Raw genomic sequence first — 22,358 nt, forward strand, 5'->3', positions numbered from 1 at the left:
CCTATTCCGCATGGTAAAATCATATGATTTTCGGTAATAATACTGGTAACACCAACATATTTAAATATCGCGCCTTATTCTTATGTCAATTCAGCGACATTTCCTTACCGAGAGACAACATCCTTTATTTATTTATTTATTTTTTGTTTGTTGCATTGATATTGAGCCTATTGTCTAATCTGTGCTATTATGTCATATTTTTCTTTTATTATTTATTCAGTTTATTTTATTCTTAGTTTAGTGTTTTATAGTCTTCTTAGTCATAATTTTAGTTTAGTTTCTTTATTAATTATTTTTAATTTGGTATAATATCAACACTAACTTTAATATGCCTCGTCCACTATTTATTCGTAAGAGCCACCTGCGAGCCCAAAGGAGTCTGATCTTTTTCTTCTTACTATTAGCTATACACAGTTGTTGCCGGCGTATTATTATTAAAAGTCGGGAAGCCAATGCAAGCAAAGATTCATTTTCCAACCTAATAGTTATTACCTATACTATGTCTTGATATCTCTATGACCATAAACAAAAAGAAAAATCAATAAAACCTCATTGTCACTCATATCATAAGTCATAACTTATCATACAGTGTAAACACGATTTTTTAAAACATCATAGAAACGAGGAATCATAACAAATCTCATATGATATTGTCATATGATACAATCATGTAGTGTAAAGTAGACTTAACAACAGTAAGACATTATTGTACTTTTTTCAAAATTTTTATTTTATTGTTTTGTATTTAGACATATTATGACAAAAAGAAAGGCAGACAAACTATTTTCTAGTTCAGACCAGACAACGAGTACATTATTGCGAATAGAACAGTCCAAGAGGATAACACTACTAGTGGACATTTTCATCTGAAGGATAAAATTCCATCAATCAGAGCTGATCGATGTGCATTGAGTGATGTGATGTGTGTTGAGTTTTTCTGGAAGCCCACATCCAGCATTTCCTTTTTGAGTCAATTCTGGTATAAAATTTACTCTGGATAATTTGGACATTCTGTCAAATACTTAGATTTCACTTCAAGCCGAATATTATTCAGAACTCAACCAATTTTGGATGACTTGGAGGACAGATTTATTAATGTATATGTCGCTAATCAAAACAATTACCATTGGTTGATCACTGATTGAGTGGAAAGATTTTTTCAGTTGGAAACAATATATTCCCTCAAAAAGAAAAAGATTTGGAATGAAAATACTCATATCATGCAAAAGTGAGGCAGCATTCATTCTATCTCCAGTATCCAATATGAGAATTCATTAACTGGTGAAACTGAAAAGAGTTATTGTTTGTATCTTGAATATTATTATAAGTATTGATATTACTGATAAACTAACGAGAAGATGAACAGAGTATGTTAGAACTATGAGAGTAACCAGAAGGAAATTCTGACTGAAATAAAATCTCGTAATCTACAGAAGAGAAGAAATGACAATGAAAAAGGATAAAAATATATAAAAATGACAAGCATGAGTCACAACAACAGTACAAAATTAGTAAAAGGAAAAGGTAGACTAATGGTGAAAAAACTAAAATGAAGTATTAGATTATAGCTCATATATGTCAAGCAAATAACTTGGTTGATAATGTGCTCCATTCTAACACAACAGCAGAATGCCTTCTAAAAAAATAATTTATGAAAATTGAACAACTGTAATTTCTATAAGAGAAACACTAGCTCATAATTGTTTATTTAGGTGCTGGTATTATTTTTATACGAAAATAAGTTATATGTAAAATTTATCAATTAATATAAATATTGTGTGTGTATGCAATCAAATTACGGTACCTGTGATGTTGATCTAACACTTCTTCTTCTTCCACAGTGCACTGGGGGAACTCAGGCGGGGCAGAATCTTCTTAAAGCCGCGTCGTCAGGTTTACACAAAAAATACTGGAGTGTTTAGCGCACTGATTTATACAAGACTGTGTTTGAGGTGCGTGTCGGCTTGTAGCTTCGCTCCCTTAAGACTGTTAGGGGGCGGACTGTACAGGTCCGTATTAATTCACGATTATAAGACATACACACACGTTAATTAAAGAATTAAATATAAAACATAAAATAATAAAAATTATTAATAAAAACTAAGAATATGTGGAGGGACGTAACAAAAATATTTAGACACTTTTTGGATGTCTCAGCTTTCTGTTAGATATGGAAGAATAAATGATAGAATAATATGCCACAAGAAGAGAGGGATATTTTCCAGATCTAATACCCAAAACAACAAAAGAAAAAGCCATAAAATGCTGTGTAGTATGTTCTAAAAATTAAAATAGGGAAGAGAGCAGATATTGGTGTACCAATTGTCATACTGGACTTCATCCAGAACCATGCTTTAATATACATCACACAAGGAACAAAAGAAATTGACAGAAAGTGTGTGTTTTTATATGTACAATCAATAAAATTATATTATTATAATTATCACTTTTAAATTCTAAATAAATAATATTAAATATGGCAATTTTTTATTTTTTTGTAACAGTATGCCTAAGAAAAGATGATTTTTATGTAATGCCTTATATACCTATGTTAGCTGATAAAATGACTCGCCATTTATGCATGCACTATGGTGGATGAAATAAGCCACTTAAGAGGTTAAAATTTGTTCACATAATCTGATGTATTATCTAAATATAAATGTACATACAATATATAGAAATATTTTATAAATATGCTTGAGAAAAAACAACTGCATTGATAATCTCCATTTGAAAGTATTTAGCATATATAATTGGAGTTCATAACTCTCCCTTAACACCAAATAAAGTTTAATTATTCGGAAAAACAGAAACATTTAATATTCAGTTAAATAATAAATTTATTATCATAAATAACCTACGATTTCAACTTTTAATACCCTGAAGATAAATCTTAACTCCTTTACTTAACGGCAACTCATCAAGGTACTCCTTATAAGTTAAACATATCTTAAACAAGCTCCTCTGAACAGCTGCAATTACTGCCACTTTCATTTTATAATTAAAATCATCCTGGCCAGCAATTTTCTTCGTTAAAGCTGATATTTTACTTAATTTATCCAGATTCTGTTTCAAATCAACTAAAGTAGATACTAAAGCTGGGATATCCTTTTGAACAATACCATATCTGTCTTCTGTCATAGCAGCACAAGTCAATTCGGAAATGCCTTGACTGGTCCAGATTATTATAAGGCCATTGGCTAGGCATTTTTGAATGTTAGCTTGAGGTAGTTCACCAAAAAAGAAATCAATACCTAATACAACTCTAGCTATAGTAACAAAACTATTGATTTTTTTATTAAATACTGAAACAACAGCTTCAGGTAGCTCAAACTTAGGTCCACTTTTTTGAGTAACACTAAGAACATCTGCCAAGCAAGGATCTGATATTACTGACATATTCCTGAGGTTTCTAAATTTATCAGGTGATGGCATAGGACTTAAATTTGTAAACATATCAGGTGACTGTACAGGAGTTGTTACCATTGGTGGTGTTGGTGGTACTACTGCTGGTTTGCTGTCTGCACTTTCAGTAGATTTATTAAGAAGAACGATGTATTCAGTAAACAGTTTCAAAACATTTTCTACTAAAGCATTCCAGTTGTATGGGTGGCCTCCTGGTTGTGACAAGGTATAAAACACTTGCCTTCTTTCTTTAGACCACTGTGCTAGGTTGTATAAATCCAAACATGCTAAATTTTGTATTATAGGAAGATCTGACATACTTAAACTGTCCTGCAGATTGAAAGATGTCTCTGATAGCTTACAAAGAGGAAATTCTATATGTTCAGTTAAAAATAAATTAAAAAAGAACTTCATTAAGTGCATATTAAAGTAATATATAGCAGTGAAACACCAGAGATTCAAATAAACAAAAATGCCACTGATTTTATCTACATTTTCTAATCCAAATGAACTACTAAAACCCGCACTAAATGTACTTCCCCATACCATATAAAAAATAATGAAAGTTACTGTTGGCCAAATTGACAAACTAAAACTATTTTTTAACAAGGGTACAACTTGTGTTTTGAACTGTAACCACTTTCTTTGATGTATAACTGGAAAAGCTAAATGTTTTTCTGCCATATATACTTTTATAAAGTAAAAAAATCCTGTCCACAATCCACTTAAAACTAAGAAAAAACTACCTTCATTAAGGACATACACTTTGTTTTCAGCTATACTTGTAATGTTCTGGAATTGTCCTCCGCCCAGTGATAAAAATAACCATATTAAAGCAGGTCCTGCTAAAATGTGTAAAAACAGAAGTACTAGATTATGTAGTGAAAATGCAGAAATAAACTTTTGAAATCTCGTGGAGCAGTAAGTTGATTTAAACACATAATCTTTAGCGCATATAACGCTTTGAGCGAATATAATGCCTAGAAATGGCACTGTGAACAACCATGTTCTAAATGATGTAAAAGTTGTTATAGACTCCAAAATCCATTGTATGGGATGAAACAGATTAAAAGTTGACACGAACACATACAACTGCAGTAAAACCAGCTGAGAAAGTACACTGCAAATCACTGAGTAATACAGTTTTTTAAGCAATAAATCTTTGTGTGTAAAAGATGGTGTTGTTAGGTTAGAATTCATGGTTCTTGATATATTTCTGATATTACACAATTAATTATGCTAAGTTATATGTACGTATAAACTATTTTCACAATGCACTTATTAACCGCTCTTGGGTGTTATTTTGTTACATGGTTTCTAATTTAATAACAGTTTAACTAACCGAAACTTTACTTTCCGATTTTCAAAAATAATTTAGTTCTATGTCGTGCACCTGCCACAAAAATTTTGACGTTTGTAGTAGTCCGTAGTGCATGGAACCAGCTGTCGACTCTATGTTTAGATATTTCAGTGCAATATATTTTAAAAGTGCAAATTAATATGGATTATTATGACTAATTTGGTATGTTTATTTTAAAACTTTGATACGCAAAATATCTCTTAATACAAATCATCTGTGCATATTTGGGATAATTCTTAAAAATGAATAAAATAATATATGCCAGTAAGTTGTTAGTAGCTAGCTAATAAGGATTTTACCTAAAAATAAGAATATAAATAATTTCTGAATGAATGAATAAAACATTTTAATAGTTTTTTTTATGTTTTTATATGTGTCTTTGTTCAAACCTCGAATATTTAAACAAGTGTTCTGTGGGCTAACACAACAATGACATTTCACTTTTAAAAAAGAAAAAATGGGAATGGCGCTTCGTTTTGGCACTGTCAAAATCGCGAACTTCAAATTTAAACGTCAAAAAAGAACCTTGCTGTAGAGAAAGGTCGTTTAAATTAATTTTTCAAAAATATATTAGACTACAGCAAAAATGGCTTCATTAACGAAAAAATTAGTTGAACAACTAAAATCTAAAGAATTCAGAAGTTACTTAATGAGGTATGCGTATTCTATATGTTGTAAATAACAGTTATACAATCTGTTTTTTTTTCAGTACACATTTTTGGGGGCCTGTAGCAAATTGGGGTATACCACTAGCAGCAATTTCAGATTTTAGAAAGGATCCTAAGTTTATAAGTCCCACGATGACAGTAGGTATGTTTTTAAAATCATATTCTGTTATAAACCTTGTAATTACTATATCAAGGTGACAAGGTTGGGAATGATTATAAATAAAAAAATAAATTTACATATCAATCCGATTTGTTCAGTGTATCAGGGTTAGAAGTTTAATAACAAAAATGCCCACATTATATTATACTTAAGTTATTAAAATATAATAATTGTTTATAGAAATTTGCAAGTGGAAATTATAAATTCGTGAAAGAATGTATATGAATCAAGAAATAAATGAAAATAGTAACTTGAATCAATTTATTATAATAACAAAAGCCAAATAATAAAAAAAACATGGAAGAAGAAGAAAATCTCTGAGAGAAGGAATATATTGATTGGTTGCCTCAAAATGACTATCTACTATTTATTGTCAATGATGCAGTATTGCTTCTAAAATGATTAATTCAATTTGTCCTAGTTTTCTATTCAAGATATTTGGGAAAGGCATCAGTTAAGAGCGTAAGCACAAAATTTCGTTCCAATGCCTTTTAAATGCAATCATTTTTTTCGAATCCTGAGAAAACTAACAAATATTTTTGAAAAATTTAAACGCAGAATGAAAGATTACATTATTACCGAGGGCCGAAAGTCCCTTAGAATAAACAAAACTTTTTTTTGAATGAGATTTTTAAAATTAAAAATCACACTAAATTTTCTCTTTTTTTTTTTTTCACCCCTGTAACTTATTAAAATAAACATAATAGAAGTTTTCAGGGACTTTCGGCCCTCAGTAATAATGTATTCTTTCATTCTGCGTTTAAATTTTTCAAAAACACATTAGTTTTTTTAGGATTCAAAAAAAATGACTGCATTTAAAAAGCGTTGCCCCGAAATTTTGCGCCTACGCTCTTAATGATTCAAGATGTTCATATTATGTGGATTTTACTCATAGTATTTATGATAGTATTAGTTATGAATAATTGGGACTGCAGAATTATAACATATGTCAAAAGAATCACTCTTTTTTAACTAGTAATAAAGTACTTGGAGGAGAAGTCTTTATTGCTGAAAAAAATTTTATTCATCTAGATCAATTTTATTACCACATGTTCACTTGGAAAGATTGCACACCTATTGAATGGCTCGTAGTATATTTTCCTCCTAATTCAACCCTAACTTCTTACAAGGATCATTGTACTAGTTTCGAATATGTCCTTAACAACTTTCCAAATAAGCAATTATTTATTGTATTTCATAAATGAAACTGCGAAAATGTCAACATCAAAATTGGATGATATGTATACCATTAATTTGCTTTAACTCTTATAACATAAAAATACTTTTCAGCTTTATGTTTCTACTCTGCTATTTTCATGAGGTTCGCTTGGAAAGTTCAACCCCAAAACATGTTGCTTTTTGCCTGCCATTTTACAAATGAAGGAGCTCAACTAGTGCAATTAACTAGAAGCATAAACTACAAATTAAGTAAGGGTGCAACTAGTGAAGATAAACAAGAACCACCAAAGAAGTGATAAGTAGTTATGAAAATTGATTTTAGTAAATTTTATGAAAAATGTGATCTGAAAAAGTGTACAAATCCTTTTAAAAAGGTTAAGGTAGTTGCATATTTGAATCATATAATGGTTAAAAAACTTTAAAAAAACATGCATTGTAGCTTCAATTACATTGAATAAAATCTTAAAGGAACAAATTCAATAAGTAGTACATTAGCTATGCTATAGACTCACTAAAACATTATTTAGATTATAGCATATAATTGGCAAGACATTTTTTGATTCAAAGATTTAGTAATTTGTGTGTTTACTTTATTTTAGTATATGTCTTGACATATTACATTGTGTCAGTTGTACTAAGGAGCTTAACTAGTATATATGTTTGATATGAAGCATAAATTTGAAAATTATGGCAAAATTATTATAAATTTGAGTATGCTATCTAATATATTTAAACAAAAACAGTATTTATTTGTTAAATAAATTTATTTATTTAAATACAACTTCTAACATAACAAGCATGTCATACCCTTTACTATATTCTTCTCCTCTTTCATCTCCACAGATTCGCATGTGTTGAAGGTTGCCAAATGGCTAAATGGAAGCTCTAAGTAGCAGTCCTGGTTTGTGGGTCTTGGCTCATTCTAAAATCTTCCATTCAGGTCTATTACAGGCTTTTCGCTTCCAGTTGGTGCCACCTTACGATTTTCTCCGGGGGCTAGATCTTCCTGCATCTGTTTTATGTGACCTATCCAGTGCAGTCTTCCAATTTTTATAAACATGGTGATGGCTGGTTCTTTATATGGATTGTACAATTCTTACTAATAAATATGATAATAAATGCAATACATAAAAAAATACAAAAGAGTAGACAGCAATCATTGACTCAACTAAAGTAGGAAGAATTCTTTTCTCTACTTGGTTTGAAAAAAGTTTCATTAGCTTTTTTCAAACAGACTTTGATACAGGAAAAATGGAAAAGAGAAATGAGTTTATTTATAAATGAATGCTGAACAAAATACTTGAATTTCTTTTATATTTCAGATGAAAGTTTCCAGTTTTTACATTCAACCACTTACTCCAGGAAAATAAGTAAAATTTAACTTTTTTCAGGACATCACAGTAACTAGCTATTTGACGAGTTTTTCGTTTACCTATAGTAAGCAAATTTATACATTTTCTGCATAAATTTTGGCATTGTTTTTTAATTATTAAGAATTTAATGCGAAATTTGTTCAAATTTTTTGCTTACCTTTAAAAAGGTATCTATTTATTCTCCAATATAAACATTTTATCTTTTAAGTGATAAAAAAACTTCAAAATGGCGTATGCTAAAATTTTTTAAAATAATTTGTTGCTTCAAAAATATCAAAATAAAGCAAAATCGTTATTTGTTTATAACTTTTGTAAAAATTAATTTACACTTTTGTGACTACTCTCTAAGGGAAAACTTGTAGTGTTTAATACACATTCAAAATTTCAGGTCGATCGTTCAATTAGTTTGAAAGTTATTTAAATTGTTTATCCCAGAGATTTTTTTGGAAAAATATAAGACATAAAATAATGAAGATACAATAATTCTACGGATGCAGAATCAAAGGTGAAGACTTCTTCTTTTAATGTGCACCAAAAAAAGATTATGTTTATAACCACAAATCGTTTTGCAAAATTACTGTTATTTTCAGTGTATAAACAATTAGAATAACTTTTAAACTGTTGCTTGTAGGCGTAATATTTTTTCACATTTGAAAAACTGATCATTTTTACAGGAATTTAAACAAAAAAAAATTATTGTAGAGATAATTTGGTAAAAAATAGGGTTTTTTTTTTAATTCACAGCTAATTGGTTTATGATAATTAGGAAACATAATTAGTCTCATTTTAAAGATAAATACTTTTTTATTATACAATAGAAAATCAATTAGAACACAATAAAAAATTGGGCTTTTTTGGAAAAAATATATTTTCCTAATTGTTTAAACAATTTACAAATTTATTAATAGTATAATATGTACATAAAATAAAAAAAAATCAAAATCCATCAACTAGAACGGCAGATACAGAAACATACAGTATTTTGAACTCTTGGATCCTTCAATGTTTAGTATCCCCATCTACACGTTTCAACATCGTCAGTTCAGCTTTATTTTTTAACACTCACAGACAATGCTATTTAAGTTTAAACTTTTTTAAAAAAATTAATGAAGATGTAAGCTTTATCTTTAAAATGAGACCAATGACTTTTCTTAATGGCTATAAACAAATTATCTGCAAATTAAAAAACCTAATTTTTACTTAACACGTTCGCACCTAACCTATTGATACTAGACGTTCCTCAGAAACGGATATGGGTTTTTAGGTAAAAAACAGGAATATTGGATTAAAACTCGGACACATGGATTAGTATATAGATATTAAAACATTTTTTTTGGTTTACTTAGCCTGTCAGTATACTGGTAGTCAGGATATAGATGTACGTTTTTAACTATATACTAAATACCAGTATACTGGCAGGCTAATCTAGACAAAATAAACAACAATAATCGCTGTATAATTGGGAAAAAAATTTCTCTTATCAATTTTATCATTTTTTTTTATTACAAAAGAAACATAATTATCATTCTAAACTTAAAACTATAAGAAATAAATTTATTGTTTGACTTGTGTATGGAACAATTTGTAGCAAGGAACTATGCATAGTCCTGGTGAGTCGGGGCAGCTGGGACAATAATAACGGGACCTTTTTCGGGCATTTTCTTAGTGCAATATCGGCACCGTAACATACCACTTTTATTTTTTTCCGTGACAGGAACTTGTTCTGGGTAATGCATATTGTTTGCAGTTGTTTGTACCTGAATAGCCTTGTTATTGTCGATAAGGTCCATTACTATGCTCTCACGAAATTGCAAAAAAGAAGTTTTCTTATTCGATGCTCTCTTGTAGATGTAAAAGCTGTTCCAAATGCATATGTCTAATAGATGGAAAAACAATTTTCTATACCACCGAAGTGTTTTTCTTGGTACCGAGTAATATGACAACATCTGGTCTGCTCGATCTATCCCAGACATGTGCTTATTGTAGTCAAGCACACAATCGGGTTTAATTTTCGTAGCACCTCGTTTACAAACAACCTCAGTCATAACGTGCTTATGCTTTGTGCTGATCATTCTGACATCACGCTTATCTTTCCATTTAGTAACCAATACGGGCCCTTTACGTTTCCATACAGCATCTCCTTTCTTTAGCTTCTTTTTTAACATGTCCTTGGGGTTACCAGTTCTGTCTTCTCGTAGAGTTCCAACAACGTGTGTCTTTTCCTTGAATAGGGCTTCCGCCAATCCTACGCTGTTGTAGAAATGGTCCGTGTATAAAACATGACCTTTTCCGAAATAATCCTTCGTCAACTCTTTGACAATATCCGCCGTTTTCAAGGTACCTCTTCCGGTATATACAATAATATTTAATATATATCCATCGTGTGTAGTGAGTTCGTATAGTTTAATCCCATACTTGTGACGTTTACTGGCTATGTATTGTCGAAAGATGAGACGACCACGCCACAAGATCATGGCCTCATCAATAGAGAGCTCTCTATTAGGGTATAGACAATTTTGTATATTTTTTAGAACTGCGTCCAAAATAGTCCGAATCTTGTAAAGACGGTCCTCAGTATTAACATCAGTATGGTCTACGAATCGTAGCATTTTTAAAATCCCTAGAAATCTATCGCGGGCCATAGTTTTTCCAAAAACAGGGTGGTAGTAAATACTTTCCCTGCTCCAGTGTTTGGCAAGGGAAGGAAATTTTACGATGCCTCCCAAAACACACAAACCTAGGAATTTTTTGATTTCCTCATTAGAAACTTCTTTCCATACACTTCTTTTTCGTTGAAGTGTTGTAGATGTGGATACAGTGGGTCGTCTATTAGTTTCACATACAATTGTGTTGATTATATCGTTGTCGAAAAGCACATTAAAATAATCTATGGGTTTTGCATTGGCCGGAAGATTTACATTGATAGACGGTATTCCAGTAAAATCAAATTCTGTTACATCTTCTTCTACTTCGCCCCAACCATAATGTTCATCTGAAATGTATTTTGTAGATTTTTTCTGTGTCATAGTGGTATTTGTTGTCTTATTATGGCAAATATGTGGTTCATCTGTTAGATCAAAATGTTGTTCATCCCCAGATTCACTTTGATCGGACTCTGTATCTTCAGAACTATTTACGCTAGTTTCGCTAAGATAAGTTTTATCAACTACAGAATCATCGTCAGAAAAATCGTCTTCGGACTCATTAAGATTTTCTGGGAGACTATCGAAACATTCTGCCTCTATTTTATTTGCTTCAATCTGTAATTCTTGTTCTGTTAACGGGCGATTGCTAGCATACTTTGAAAGTCTAGGTTTTTTCATACCACTTGGGCTAAAACAAAAAGAAAACAATTAATAATGCACAAACTATTGAACCACTCCGTACATAACTTTATTTTTCATCTAAATTTTATAATACTTTTAAGAACAATGAAAACATTTCAATATTATTTATTCGTCCAAGAAACATTCAAGTGTTTATAATGGGACAATAAAAAAAATCTTGTAACTAAATAAAGTGAACAAAATTTAAGAATGCTAAATTTAACTTAAGAGTGAGAGGTTTAAGTTCATACAATCAACTACATTTAAAGTAAAATCATCTAAAAAAATTATAAAAAAATTATCAAAAGTGGAATTAGTTGCACAAGTGCTTTTAATTAATCAGTAACTAAATAACACTAAAATATTAGACCAAAATTATTTTGTTTTATTACTAGCACTATTATGACTTACTCTATAAATAATATTTAATATTTCTTACCCTGGAATATTTGTATTATCCATATTTCATCAATAAAATTCACCAATACCATATAACCTTAAAATTATCACGTGCTCTAAATGTGTCAATAAAATTGTTTAGGAACGAACTACCAGTATACTGGCAAAGATTACAATATTAGAGACTACATACATATACGGCGTCTACATCTCGTTCCTTTACTCCTGGTCTGTGTGAATATATAAAGCATTGAAATTAGTAGAGCTGTGAGCCAGTAAAGTGGTAGTCAGTATATTACGGAAAACTCGAACTACCAGTATAGTGGTAGTCAGGTGCGAACGTGTTAATGGTCGTAGAATAACTTTTTTTAATTCACTTAATTTTGTCAGCTTTTCCAGTATGAAAAACTATTTCGTGTACGAGTAATAGTTTAAAAGTTATTCTAATAGTTTATAATTGTATTACAAAAAATTGACCAAAGGAATAAACCATTTTAACCCTCAACTGGCGTCGTGGTTTATGCTGCCGTTAACTGCGTCCTGGGGTCTGCCGACCCCATTTTATTTTTGAGTCTTATATTGTGATATGGTTCTACAAGTTGTCTTTCAAAAATTTTTTAAAAGGTAAAAGAAATAATAAGTTAGACTTACTCACAATCAATTTAATTTAATTTAATTTAATTTAATCACATTCATGATTTTTTAAAAGGCTTTTCTCTCTATGGCTTGCTTGTTTTTATAACATCCATGTAAAATGTGTGCATTGACACCTGCGATATTCAATATTGTATAAAAAATAGTCATTGGCCATCGCCTAGTTCGCTGGTTAGTAAAATATGTGGTACATTTTTGATCTATTGCATCCACACCGCCTTTTGTTTGATTATAGAAGCAAATGATTTCGGGTTTACCAGATTCTATGTCCTCACATTCGGTATGGTGCATTGATGATATTAACACAACTGCCTGCCCCTTTTTTTAACGTAGAAAATTATAGTGTAGACATTTGTAAAACCATAAATGGAAAATCCTTCAGTTCTGCTTCGACTTAAAAGGAACTGCATAGGTATTTCCTTTTTGTTTCGCTTGAGCGTGTTTTATTGCATCCATGATTATGCTTCTATGGCATATATGTGAATTAGCAATTGGATGACACAGTCCCAACACCGTTTGTGTTATTTTCATGAAACATCTCTCCTCATTTGTTAGAGAAAAACCATCACTATCTTTACCACAGTAAATATAGCCATTATAGTAATAGTGGGTACTTGCGTTTGTTAGGGCCATAATTTTCAGTCCATATTTCCGAGGTTTATTAGGTATGTTTTTGCGGACCCAACATACCTAATACTGAAGACCCTGCTGCAGTTCGATCATTAGGTTTACGTTCTTCTCGACCATCTGCATTATCAAACCTGAAACAAAAGCAATAAATATTTACACTAATTATTCCGTCAACAAACCTTAAACATGCGAGCAACACATATGCTCTTTTCAAAGACATAATGGATCTGAATATGTATTGTCCTGTTCCATCTGTTGCAAATATTTCTTGCAAGTCTTCATCATTTGACTTGAAGACTGCTGAGTAATACAAGATAGCGAGAAACGCTCTAAATTCTTCCTTTGTTAGTTCTCTCAGTTCTGTTCTATTAGAATTGCTAAATTTATCTTGAAATAACAACATCTTCTCATTTGTCCGTAGAATTATTTCATTTTCCCTATCCTCTGTGAAAAGAAGGCTCCATATTTTTAAGGGATCAAAGACATCACCACATTTTGCAGATCCTTTTAACCCCGGAAGAACTTTTACCAGATTGTGTTTTATTGTTCTAATATTCAAATCTGGATTGGCCGGAACAGCAGACCACTTGCATCGATTTTTACCAAAATAAAACTTTCCATTTGTTGTTTCTGGCCCCTCTTCTTCTTCACCTATAGCCTGACTTTCTTTTGTTTTAGCATTGTCCTCCTGATCTTCCATCTCAGAATCAGAGCTATGGTCACTCTCTGGAGAAAAATCTTTGTCGTTGTCCTCATAATCACTAAACTCGCTTTCTAATTCATCACACCACCGTCTTAGACTTTCATCAAAATTAGGCTCTTCGAAATACACTCTTTTGGAAGGACCTGCCATTTCAGAAATAGCGTCGTGGTACCACACAGACCCCAAATGAACTTTACCGCTGGACATTCAGAGCAATACTAGATCACAGTTGACGTGCGTATCGGAGTGGCTTACGAGTGCACAAACTTAAAGGTAGATGGCGCGGCCAGGCATAAATGCTAAATTTGCAAGTTTTACATGGAAAGTGTAAGTAGATTTTTACAAAAATTATAAACATTTTTTTGCTGTTTTTATATTAAATTATATGATTAAATGATTATGATACAAGCTACTTTTTCAAGCGATTCAAAACAGATCCCGCCGGAACGTGAAACAAAAATTCGAAAAAATCGTATTTTTGCACACAATTGTTAATAATTAAAAAACAACGGCGAAATTTTTGCAGAAAATATATAGGTTTGCTTACTATGTAAATGTATGAAAATATTAACGGAAAAACTCTTGCGATGTTCTGAGAAAAACTTATAAAATAAAAATATAATAGCCATCTGGGAAGTACCAACGTTGCATCTTTAGTATTTCCCAATGTTGTGAAGCAGTTGATGGTTAAAATTTTTGACAAAGCGGTATGAAAATAATAATCTGCGCTGGTTCTTCGCAACTGGCGCATACTATACTTTTTCCTTATGTTAGACAAAAAAGACATGTTCCTTTCTCTTATCTAAAGTTTCACATTGAAATATTAACAATACTTTTTCTAGTATTGAGCTACAAATGCAGATGTATAATGTTCAATTTTCATGTTATTTATTGACGAATATGCAACTATTAACACATAAAATAAACTCAGTGAATAGGCCACATTAGTGGTGTATTACACCGCCATTTTTTATAGAGACCAAACAAAGCAAAATGTCTATGCTCGTAGTAGCATAAAACTAGAACTATCTTCACAAGAAGATACTTCACAACGTAATGTGGCCTATGGTAGTTTTACAATTGTGACGTAGGTAAATTTATGTAGTTTTTAGATATATCTACCTTAAAGGTGAAAAATATATACGTAGTATTTATATTAAAAGGTAGTACACTGCCAGCTCAAATATCTATATCGACACCGTGCCTACATTGACGGTAGATATAGTCATCTTCCATTTTTTGTAAATACTTTTACTGTTGATCTATTGTGAAATATATTTTATTTTTATTTTAGTGTATGTTTTTTTTTTAATTTTCACCCGTTCTTACTAAACTAGTTAGAATATTTGATATCAATATACGGAATGTTTGTAATAAAAATACTATTACTGCTGTAGTTTATTTATTTGATCAAATTCTATATTCAAGGTTAGCCACTCAAAAGAGTCCATCCTATTTGACCATATTCGTTGGATTTTGTGAAAATGCTGAAACAGGTTGATTTTTATTCCAAAATGGTCATATTTTAACAACTATAGCTTATACAGGGTGGTCCTTAAGTAATAGTACAAACAGAAACCGTAGATTCTGCACTTTAAAATATTACGATTTAAGCCAACTTGCTTTACTAAAATGTTGATATTAAGAAAGATACAGGGTGTTAAAGTGGAAATTTAAAATTTTATTTTTCTCTATAACTTTTACGTTTGTAAATATTTTTGGACAAAAATTTACAATTTGATGCTTTTAAGTAGGATAAATTATAATTTTATACATACTTTAATGTAACTAATAGAGGGCGCCACATGTGTGGCATAAATTTGCGCTTAACTTTTTTGCTCTTTAAGTTAGCTCTATTTTTGTTAAAAAATATAAAAGATACATTATTTTTACAAAGAAAAGGTATACCTATTAGTAACCTGAAAATTCAACCGTTTTCGAGATAATCGCATTTTATAAGTCAGTTGCATAATAATTCTTAGTTTGATATTTGTGCGGTAAAGCACTGAATACCTGTAGATAAGCATAATTTATAGTTTATTCTTATTAAAACAACTTAAAGATGATAATGTAACATCTCAAAATGTCTTATTGGAGAAAAGATTCTTTATCTTCTACTTTAGGTACCGTGTCTGTATTCAGACGTTGGCCGTCATCATGTTTACAATTTCTCTCTTCTATCGCTTCTTAAGTTTTTATAATGGCGTTGTATTACTTTTTCTCTATTGTAAAATGCTGAAAACCCAAAATATGTGGTTTATGCAAGATGTTATACCACCACATTCTAGAGAGAAGGTAGTTAGAACATACTTAAATACAACTTTTCTGAACGTTGGATTGGTCGTGATAGTCATATTCCTTGGCAATGTGGTGAGATATTGATATTGATCATAAAAAATCCGAAAAGAATACTTATTATTCATTCCGTAAATTGTTTACCCATTTTTATTACGACAAATAGAAACTAGAGCACAGGTATTGAATAACACATATGTGTCTTGTTTTATAATACTTTTGCTACAAATCTAACCTTAAGACTCAGCATTTTTACAAAAACATCATTGTTGGCCTAATAACCGATAGTGTTATAAATATAGTAAACACACAGACAATTTACTTCAGCATAATATTAGTTTGTTAGTAAATCATAATAGTCCATTTGTTCGAGATGTAATTATAGTTACTCGTAAGCTGTAACGTAATCATATAAATAAGTAATGTCATCGATAGGTTATTCCGTGTGTATAGAAGTAACCAATGAACGAGATACATTACAGTTTAATACATTATTTAACCTCTGCGACAAATAAGATGTAGTTCCATAATATACCATAAGATTTGATTATGTATCCAAAAGAATATATTCATCCATTATACATTATAGCCACCACGTAACCCAGAATTTAATCCGCTTGATTTTGGTGTATGTGGCGCATTAAAACAACGTATCTATAAGAATCCCATAAACATTCGCAACCAACTATGGGAAGAAATAAATACTGCAGCAGTTTCTTTAGGACCAATGATGCTATTTAATATGAGACGATCTTTTATGGAGTATATTGACAAATGAATTAAAGAAAATGGTGGACATATCGAACACTTACTTTGACAAAAAGTTATGTTATTTAGTTTAACTATTTCTTAATTTGGTTTGTAAACAAAATGTTTTGATTATGACTTTAATTTAACATAAAACGTAAAATGTTTGATGTAAAATCCTATTATTATGTTATTTTGTCAAATACTAATATTAAGTATCCTGCTGATATATTTATTTTATTTAACATTTCGTTAACTATTAACTTTAGTTAAAGGTATTTTATACCAAAATTCAGAAGTATTAATGTTTTTGTCTATTTTTTCTTCGTTGCCTCGAGTAATTGCCTTAATAAGAATTATGCAGCTGATTTGTAAAATGCGATTATCTCGAAAACTGTTGAGTTTTGAAGTTATTATCAGGTATACCTTTTTTTTGTTAAAATAATGCATCTTTAATATTTTTTGTCCCAAATACAGGTATCTTAAAGAGCAAAAAAGTTAAGTGCAAATTTAGACCACATATGTGGCGCCCTCTATCAGTTACATCAAAGTGTGCATCAAATTATAATTTCTCATATTTAAAAGTACCCAGTTGTAAATTTTTATACATAAATGTTTATAAACATGAAAGTTATAGCGAAAAATAAAATTTTAAATTGGCACTTTAACACCCTGTATCTTTCTTAATATCAACATTTTATAAAAGCAATTTGGCCTTAATCGTAATATTTTAAAGTGTAGAATCTACTGTTTCTTTTTGTACAATTACTTAAGGACCACCCTGTATACAGGTAAACCACACTTAATTAGCTACAGAGATCCGAAATGCACAAATTAGAAAGCATATCGAACCGATTTAGAATCAAAGATATATCTACAGTACGTTAAGTTTTGGATTAGATATTGTACACTACATAAAGCGCTAAAATCGGCAATATTGCCTCGTACGAGGTAATTGTAATTCCCGATCTTCTCCGGCACCGTGACAGAAAATCATTTAGTAGCATGCAATGCAGCAATTAACAACGGATGGGATGCACATCCCCGTCATTCGGATTCGATGTTGTTTTTATTACGTATGTCCGGTTCATTTCTTAGAATACCTAAATTCGATAAAAATACACTGACCTTTATAAAGTGGCGCATTTGTATCGGTTTTTAATAATGTGAACATTTTTTGTGGGAGATAAAACAAAAAATATACTCTTATTGAAAAAAAAAAAAATTATTCCTAATAAAATAAAAAATAATTCTTTATGCTCTACCTACAGAAATGATTAAAATATTTTACCTTCCACGGCTGAACAGTATCCTAATCTGTCACTTCTCTGGTGACACTCTTGAGTGTGACATTTTCTGCAATTTTTTAGGCAATAACAACTCTCAAAATTTTTAACAATATTATGAATTGACTGTACGCAAGGAATTTATCTTCTCTCAAACAAACACAGAAAATAAATCTACACACTGTTGTCCACAATTACCACCATAGAACTATTTTATTATTTGAACTTTTTCTGCAGGTGTATAAACAGACATGTTTACAAAAATTAATTAAAGATCTACGCTGTTAAGGCTTTAAACAACCTCTGTATAATGACAAATTATTGGCGAAGCAGGTTCGTAGAAAGTCGACGGCGTGCAATGTTGCCATTTATAGGGTGTACCGGGTGTACATTTAATTTAAAACTTAACGTCCTGTATGTGTAATTATACGGAAGTGTGCTCGATGCAGTTATTTATTGTTAGCAGCCGTATTTATCAAATTATTCGAACATATTGTAATGTTTTTATTTAATTCTAATTTATTGTTCTTATTTTAATTTATTAAAACACACGGTAATTTATATCAATTTATTTAAACCACTATTCAACAATTTATTTGACTAATAATACATAATTTATCTATACGAACGATACAATTTACACGCGGCGCGAATCTTCAAAATTAACTGTTCTCTTCCCAACAAAATTTCTCTTTTTATATAAAACTCCGTTAGTTTCGGAATTCACTATAGCAGACATGAATTTACTCGAACATTGTTGGTGTTGTTGACAAGAATAACGGGAACGCCATTGAGTAAACTAGAATGCGGTCAACGGCTAAAACTAGTTTTTCAACTGCTTGGAACCCTCGAGATGGATGACTCATCATATTTCGTCAAACAGAATTAGTCATAATATATTTACAGGCCATGATATTTATTATCGTAACAATATTTAGAAACTAATGGAATATCACTCGTGAAAATCCTGTTGTCTTTCTTATTGATAACCAAAGGACTCATATTTCATTTGATGCAATCAATTACTGTAGAGATCATGTCAAACTCCAATGACTTCATTTTATCAAACCCTGGCAAAACAATACCAATCTAAGACATTGCAAGTTTGTCAGCCCAGACATAAGTGCTACCATTTAATCTCATTTATATCACAAAGGCTTTCGAAAAGATCGGAATCTGGTGAGTGAACAGTCTTAATTTTGCCTATTCTGATTTTGATGAAATGCTTACCTATGGACCTTTCACAAGTTTAAAAGTGGAAAATAACCGTGCACCAATCATAGACGTATATATTAACATATACTGAGCAGTCTGTAGAGCCAAGTGACGACACTATCTTTTTTTTTTTTCGTTGTGTCTCTGTCTTACATCAAGTAAGTATAGCAGCGTCTCTTTTGGTGAAGGAGAGAAAGAGAGTGAGGAGTTGCAATACGCTCGTGAGGGACAAATCGAACAACTGCAGATATTCAGTACGCGCAGCCGGTATTCCCGGCCCATGTTAATGTATACGTCTATGGTACCAATAACATCTTCTATGAACATATCCCCGAAATACCTTTCGAAAGGGCAGATCTTCTGGAATTGATTAAGGACTTAATGGAAGAGCTAAATAGAGATGAGATAAATGTTTTCAGCCAATCTTTTGAGCTGAGAGTAACAGAGTCTCCTAAACGAGCAAAATTAGTACATATTCGACCATTTTCTACGTTACAACCAAAGCAGTTTTTTTATCAAAACGTCGTTGATTTACACAATCAAAAGCTTTTTAATAATCACAAAAACCAGTGGCAGTGTAAAGATTATTGTTTAGTGCTTGATAGACCTCATAATACAGAAACAATAGCATCACTGGTACATTTATTAAATAAAAAGCCGAATTGACTTTTGGTAAAATGTTTTTACGAGAAAGGACTTTTATAAGTCTCTCAATCATTTTGGATAGGACCGGTAATAAGGCAATAAGTCTATAGTTGCAGACATTCGATTTTTCAATGGCTGTCTGAAAATATATCTTTTTCAAAGGAATCGTTAATTAGTGAGACAACTTCCAACACATTTTTTGGGAGAAAATTTTTTATGGATAGTCCATCAGTACCACAGGAAGATTTGCTTGTAATACTACTGATTGTTTGGATCAGTTCAGATCTTTGTACTTGGAGATATATTCAGTGACAAAGATTGGTAGTAAATTTCTTGATGTACAGTAGTGAACGCACATTCTTGGCCGATATGCAGATACCTTTGGTAGTCCAGGGTTTGTGATGTTTTGACTTAATAATTAAAGGAAATGCCTTATTGAAAATACAGACCAGTATTGCCACCCAGAAGTCGAGCACAAATTTTGGAATTTACGAAAGTTTTGAGCGGAAAAGGTAAAAAAAGAAAAAAAAAAAAACGTTGAGTTTTCGAGGATTGTTTTTCATGATTAGATAGTCCTGCATTAATAATTGTAGAGCGTACGTCAAGGGGTGAAAAATCTGAGACAATATAATCAATTACGGTAGATGTTGTTTTAGTAATTCTTGTAGGAGAATGAACGTGCATTGTGAAACCCTACGATTCGAATATATTGACCAAGAATAATTGGGTAGCCAGTGGCCTAAAAAAGTGGTGAAGATGAGAAAAGCTTGCCGGAGCCAAAAGGAGTTTTGGCACCTACTTCGCGCCCAAATCTCATTAAAAATTCGTTAAAAAAATGTATAGAGTTTAGGGCCCTAACAAATTCGTTCTGCTTGCCTGGGGTATTTTAGTTCTGAACCTTGACGTTTCATTGAGGGTTTTTTGGCGATTAAAACACCACACCTGCTAAAACGGGTTGGTGAGTTTCGATTCAGCCGCCCACTCTGAGTCAGATGCTGATTGCAGCCGACCACTCTGAATCAGACGCAGATGTTTAAAATACTGGTTGGTCGAGGTCGAACATGTAAAAGAACATTCCTTTTATCTTCATTTTTCCAATGCCTAAACGGAGTCTCTAATATATTACACACCAAGTCATTAATTTAGCCACCATTTAATATAGTCTACTGCAGGTCATCATGCAGGGTAGAGTCGATGGCAAAAAGAGAATAGGTAGAAAGTGAAAATCATGGCTGCGAAATATTCGAGACTGGTCAAACATGACTGTAGACGAATTATTCTACGTTGCAAAGGACAGAGAAACTTTTAGAAATGTGGTCGCCAACCTCCGTTAATGGAGACGGCATAGGAAGAAGAAGTCATTAATTGGATTTATGTCTGTCTAAACTAAAATTATTTTTGTCCAAACGAAATCCACGAGAACACTTTATATCCGAAACAAACCACAGAGAAATTTATTAATAAAGTGCACTAAACAAATAAAATTAATACTGTGACTAAACTAAACTAATAAATACTATAGTATACACTATACTATATAAAAAATATCTATATAATAGACTTAATTTCAAAATGTTGTCGCTGAGAGAAATTTCCGAAAAATGGAATACCAAATACGGATGAAGACGGATAATATATTTTTAGATGGAACTGCACTCACCAGTTTTCTCAGCTATCACTAAGGATAGGCTGACGGCACGTTGCCATGCCAACCGTGAATGCTTATGCAGATGAATTTCGCATTTCAAAAATGATATTCACCTATTCCTGAATCCTACACTGCTAGTGACACAGGTCAGGACTTGACCGTCAAGTACGTACCGCTAATAAAGCTAGTTGTCTTTTTTTAATTTTTAGATTAATTAAAATAGAATAAATAATTGATTTCAGATTTTAGATATAATAATGTTGCTTTCATTTTTTATTTATGTCTCAATTTAATATTTTTTTGGTGAACCTCACATTCACCTACTTCACCTGGCCGGCCGTCGCTGTGGGTAGCACAAGCAACAGCGTAATTAATATTCAAGTCACCGCATAGATTCTTTTTGCTTTTATTAGGCAAGTCGTCTAATAAATTTAACAGGTTTTGAAAAAATACTTCCGTGAAAGAATCAGGTGATCTATAAACGCAAATAATGTATAGATTAAGATTCTTGTTATAAACCAATAAAAACTCAAAAAAGGATTCATTCAGCAGAGTCATATTTTGTTATAGAAGACAAATCATTATTTGTAGAATTAGGGTGCCACCATGAGCTGAACTTACGACGATCATACCTACAATTCTAGCAATTGTGGTATATTTTTCTA

The 22,358-nt window shown here is 31.4% G+C and overlaps 2 protein-coding genes across 2 annotated transcripts; one reads left to right on the forward strand and one right to left on the reverse strand.

The window, feature by feature from the left end:
- Window positions 1-2,470: 2,470 nt before the first annotated feature.
- On the reverse strand, window positions 2,471-4,806 carry Ndc1 (Nuclear division cycle 1). The gene has a single exon (XM_072543247.1). It carries the CDS (start codon window positions 4,603-4,605, stop codon window positions 2,866-2,868), a length of 1,740 nt encoding a protein of 579 aa, XP_072399348.1. The 5' UTR covers window positions 4,606-4,806; the 3' UTR covers window positions 2,471-2,865.
- A 438-nt stretch (window positions 4,807-5,244) lies between these two features.
- LOC140449864 (mitochondrial pyruvate carrier 1-like) lies at window positions 5,245-15,150 on the forward strand. The gene is made up of 4 exons (XM_072543248.1): window positions 5,245-5,419; window positions 5,475-5,575; window positions 6,884-12,494; window positions 12,580-15,150. Exons 1-3 carry the CDS (start codon window positions 5,352-5,354, stop codon window positions 7,066-7,068), a joined length of 354 nt encoding a protein of 117 aa, XP_072399349.1. The 5' UTR covers window positions 5,245-5,351; the 3' UTR covers window positions 7,069-12,494; window positions 12,580-15,150.
- Window positions 15,151-22,358: the final 7,208 nt, after the last annotated feature.

Source organism: Diabrotica undecimpunctata, chromosome 9, assembly GCF_040954645.1.
Source record: "Diabrotica undecimpunctata isolate CICGRU chromosome 9, icDiaUnde3, whole genome shotgun sequence".
NCBI classification, from domain to species: Eukaryota; Metazoa; Arthropoda; class Insecta; order Coleoptera; family Chrysomelidae; genus Diabrotica; species Diabrotica undecimpunctata.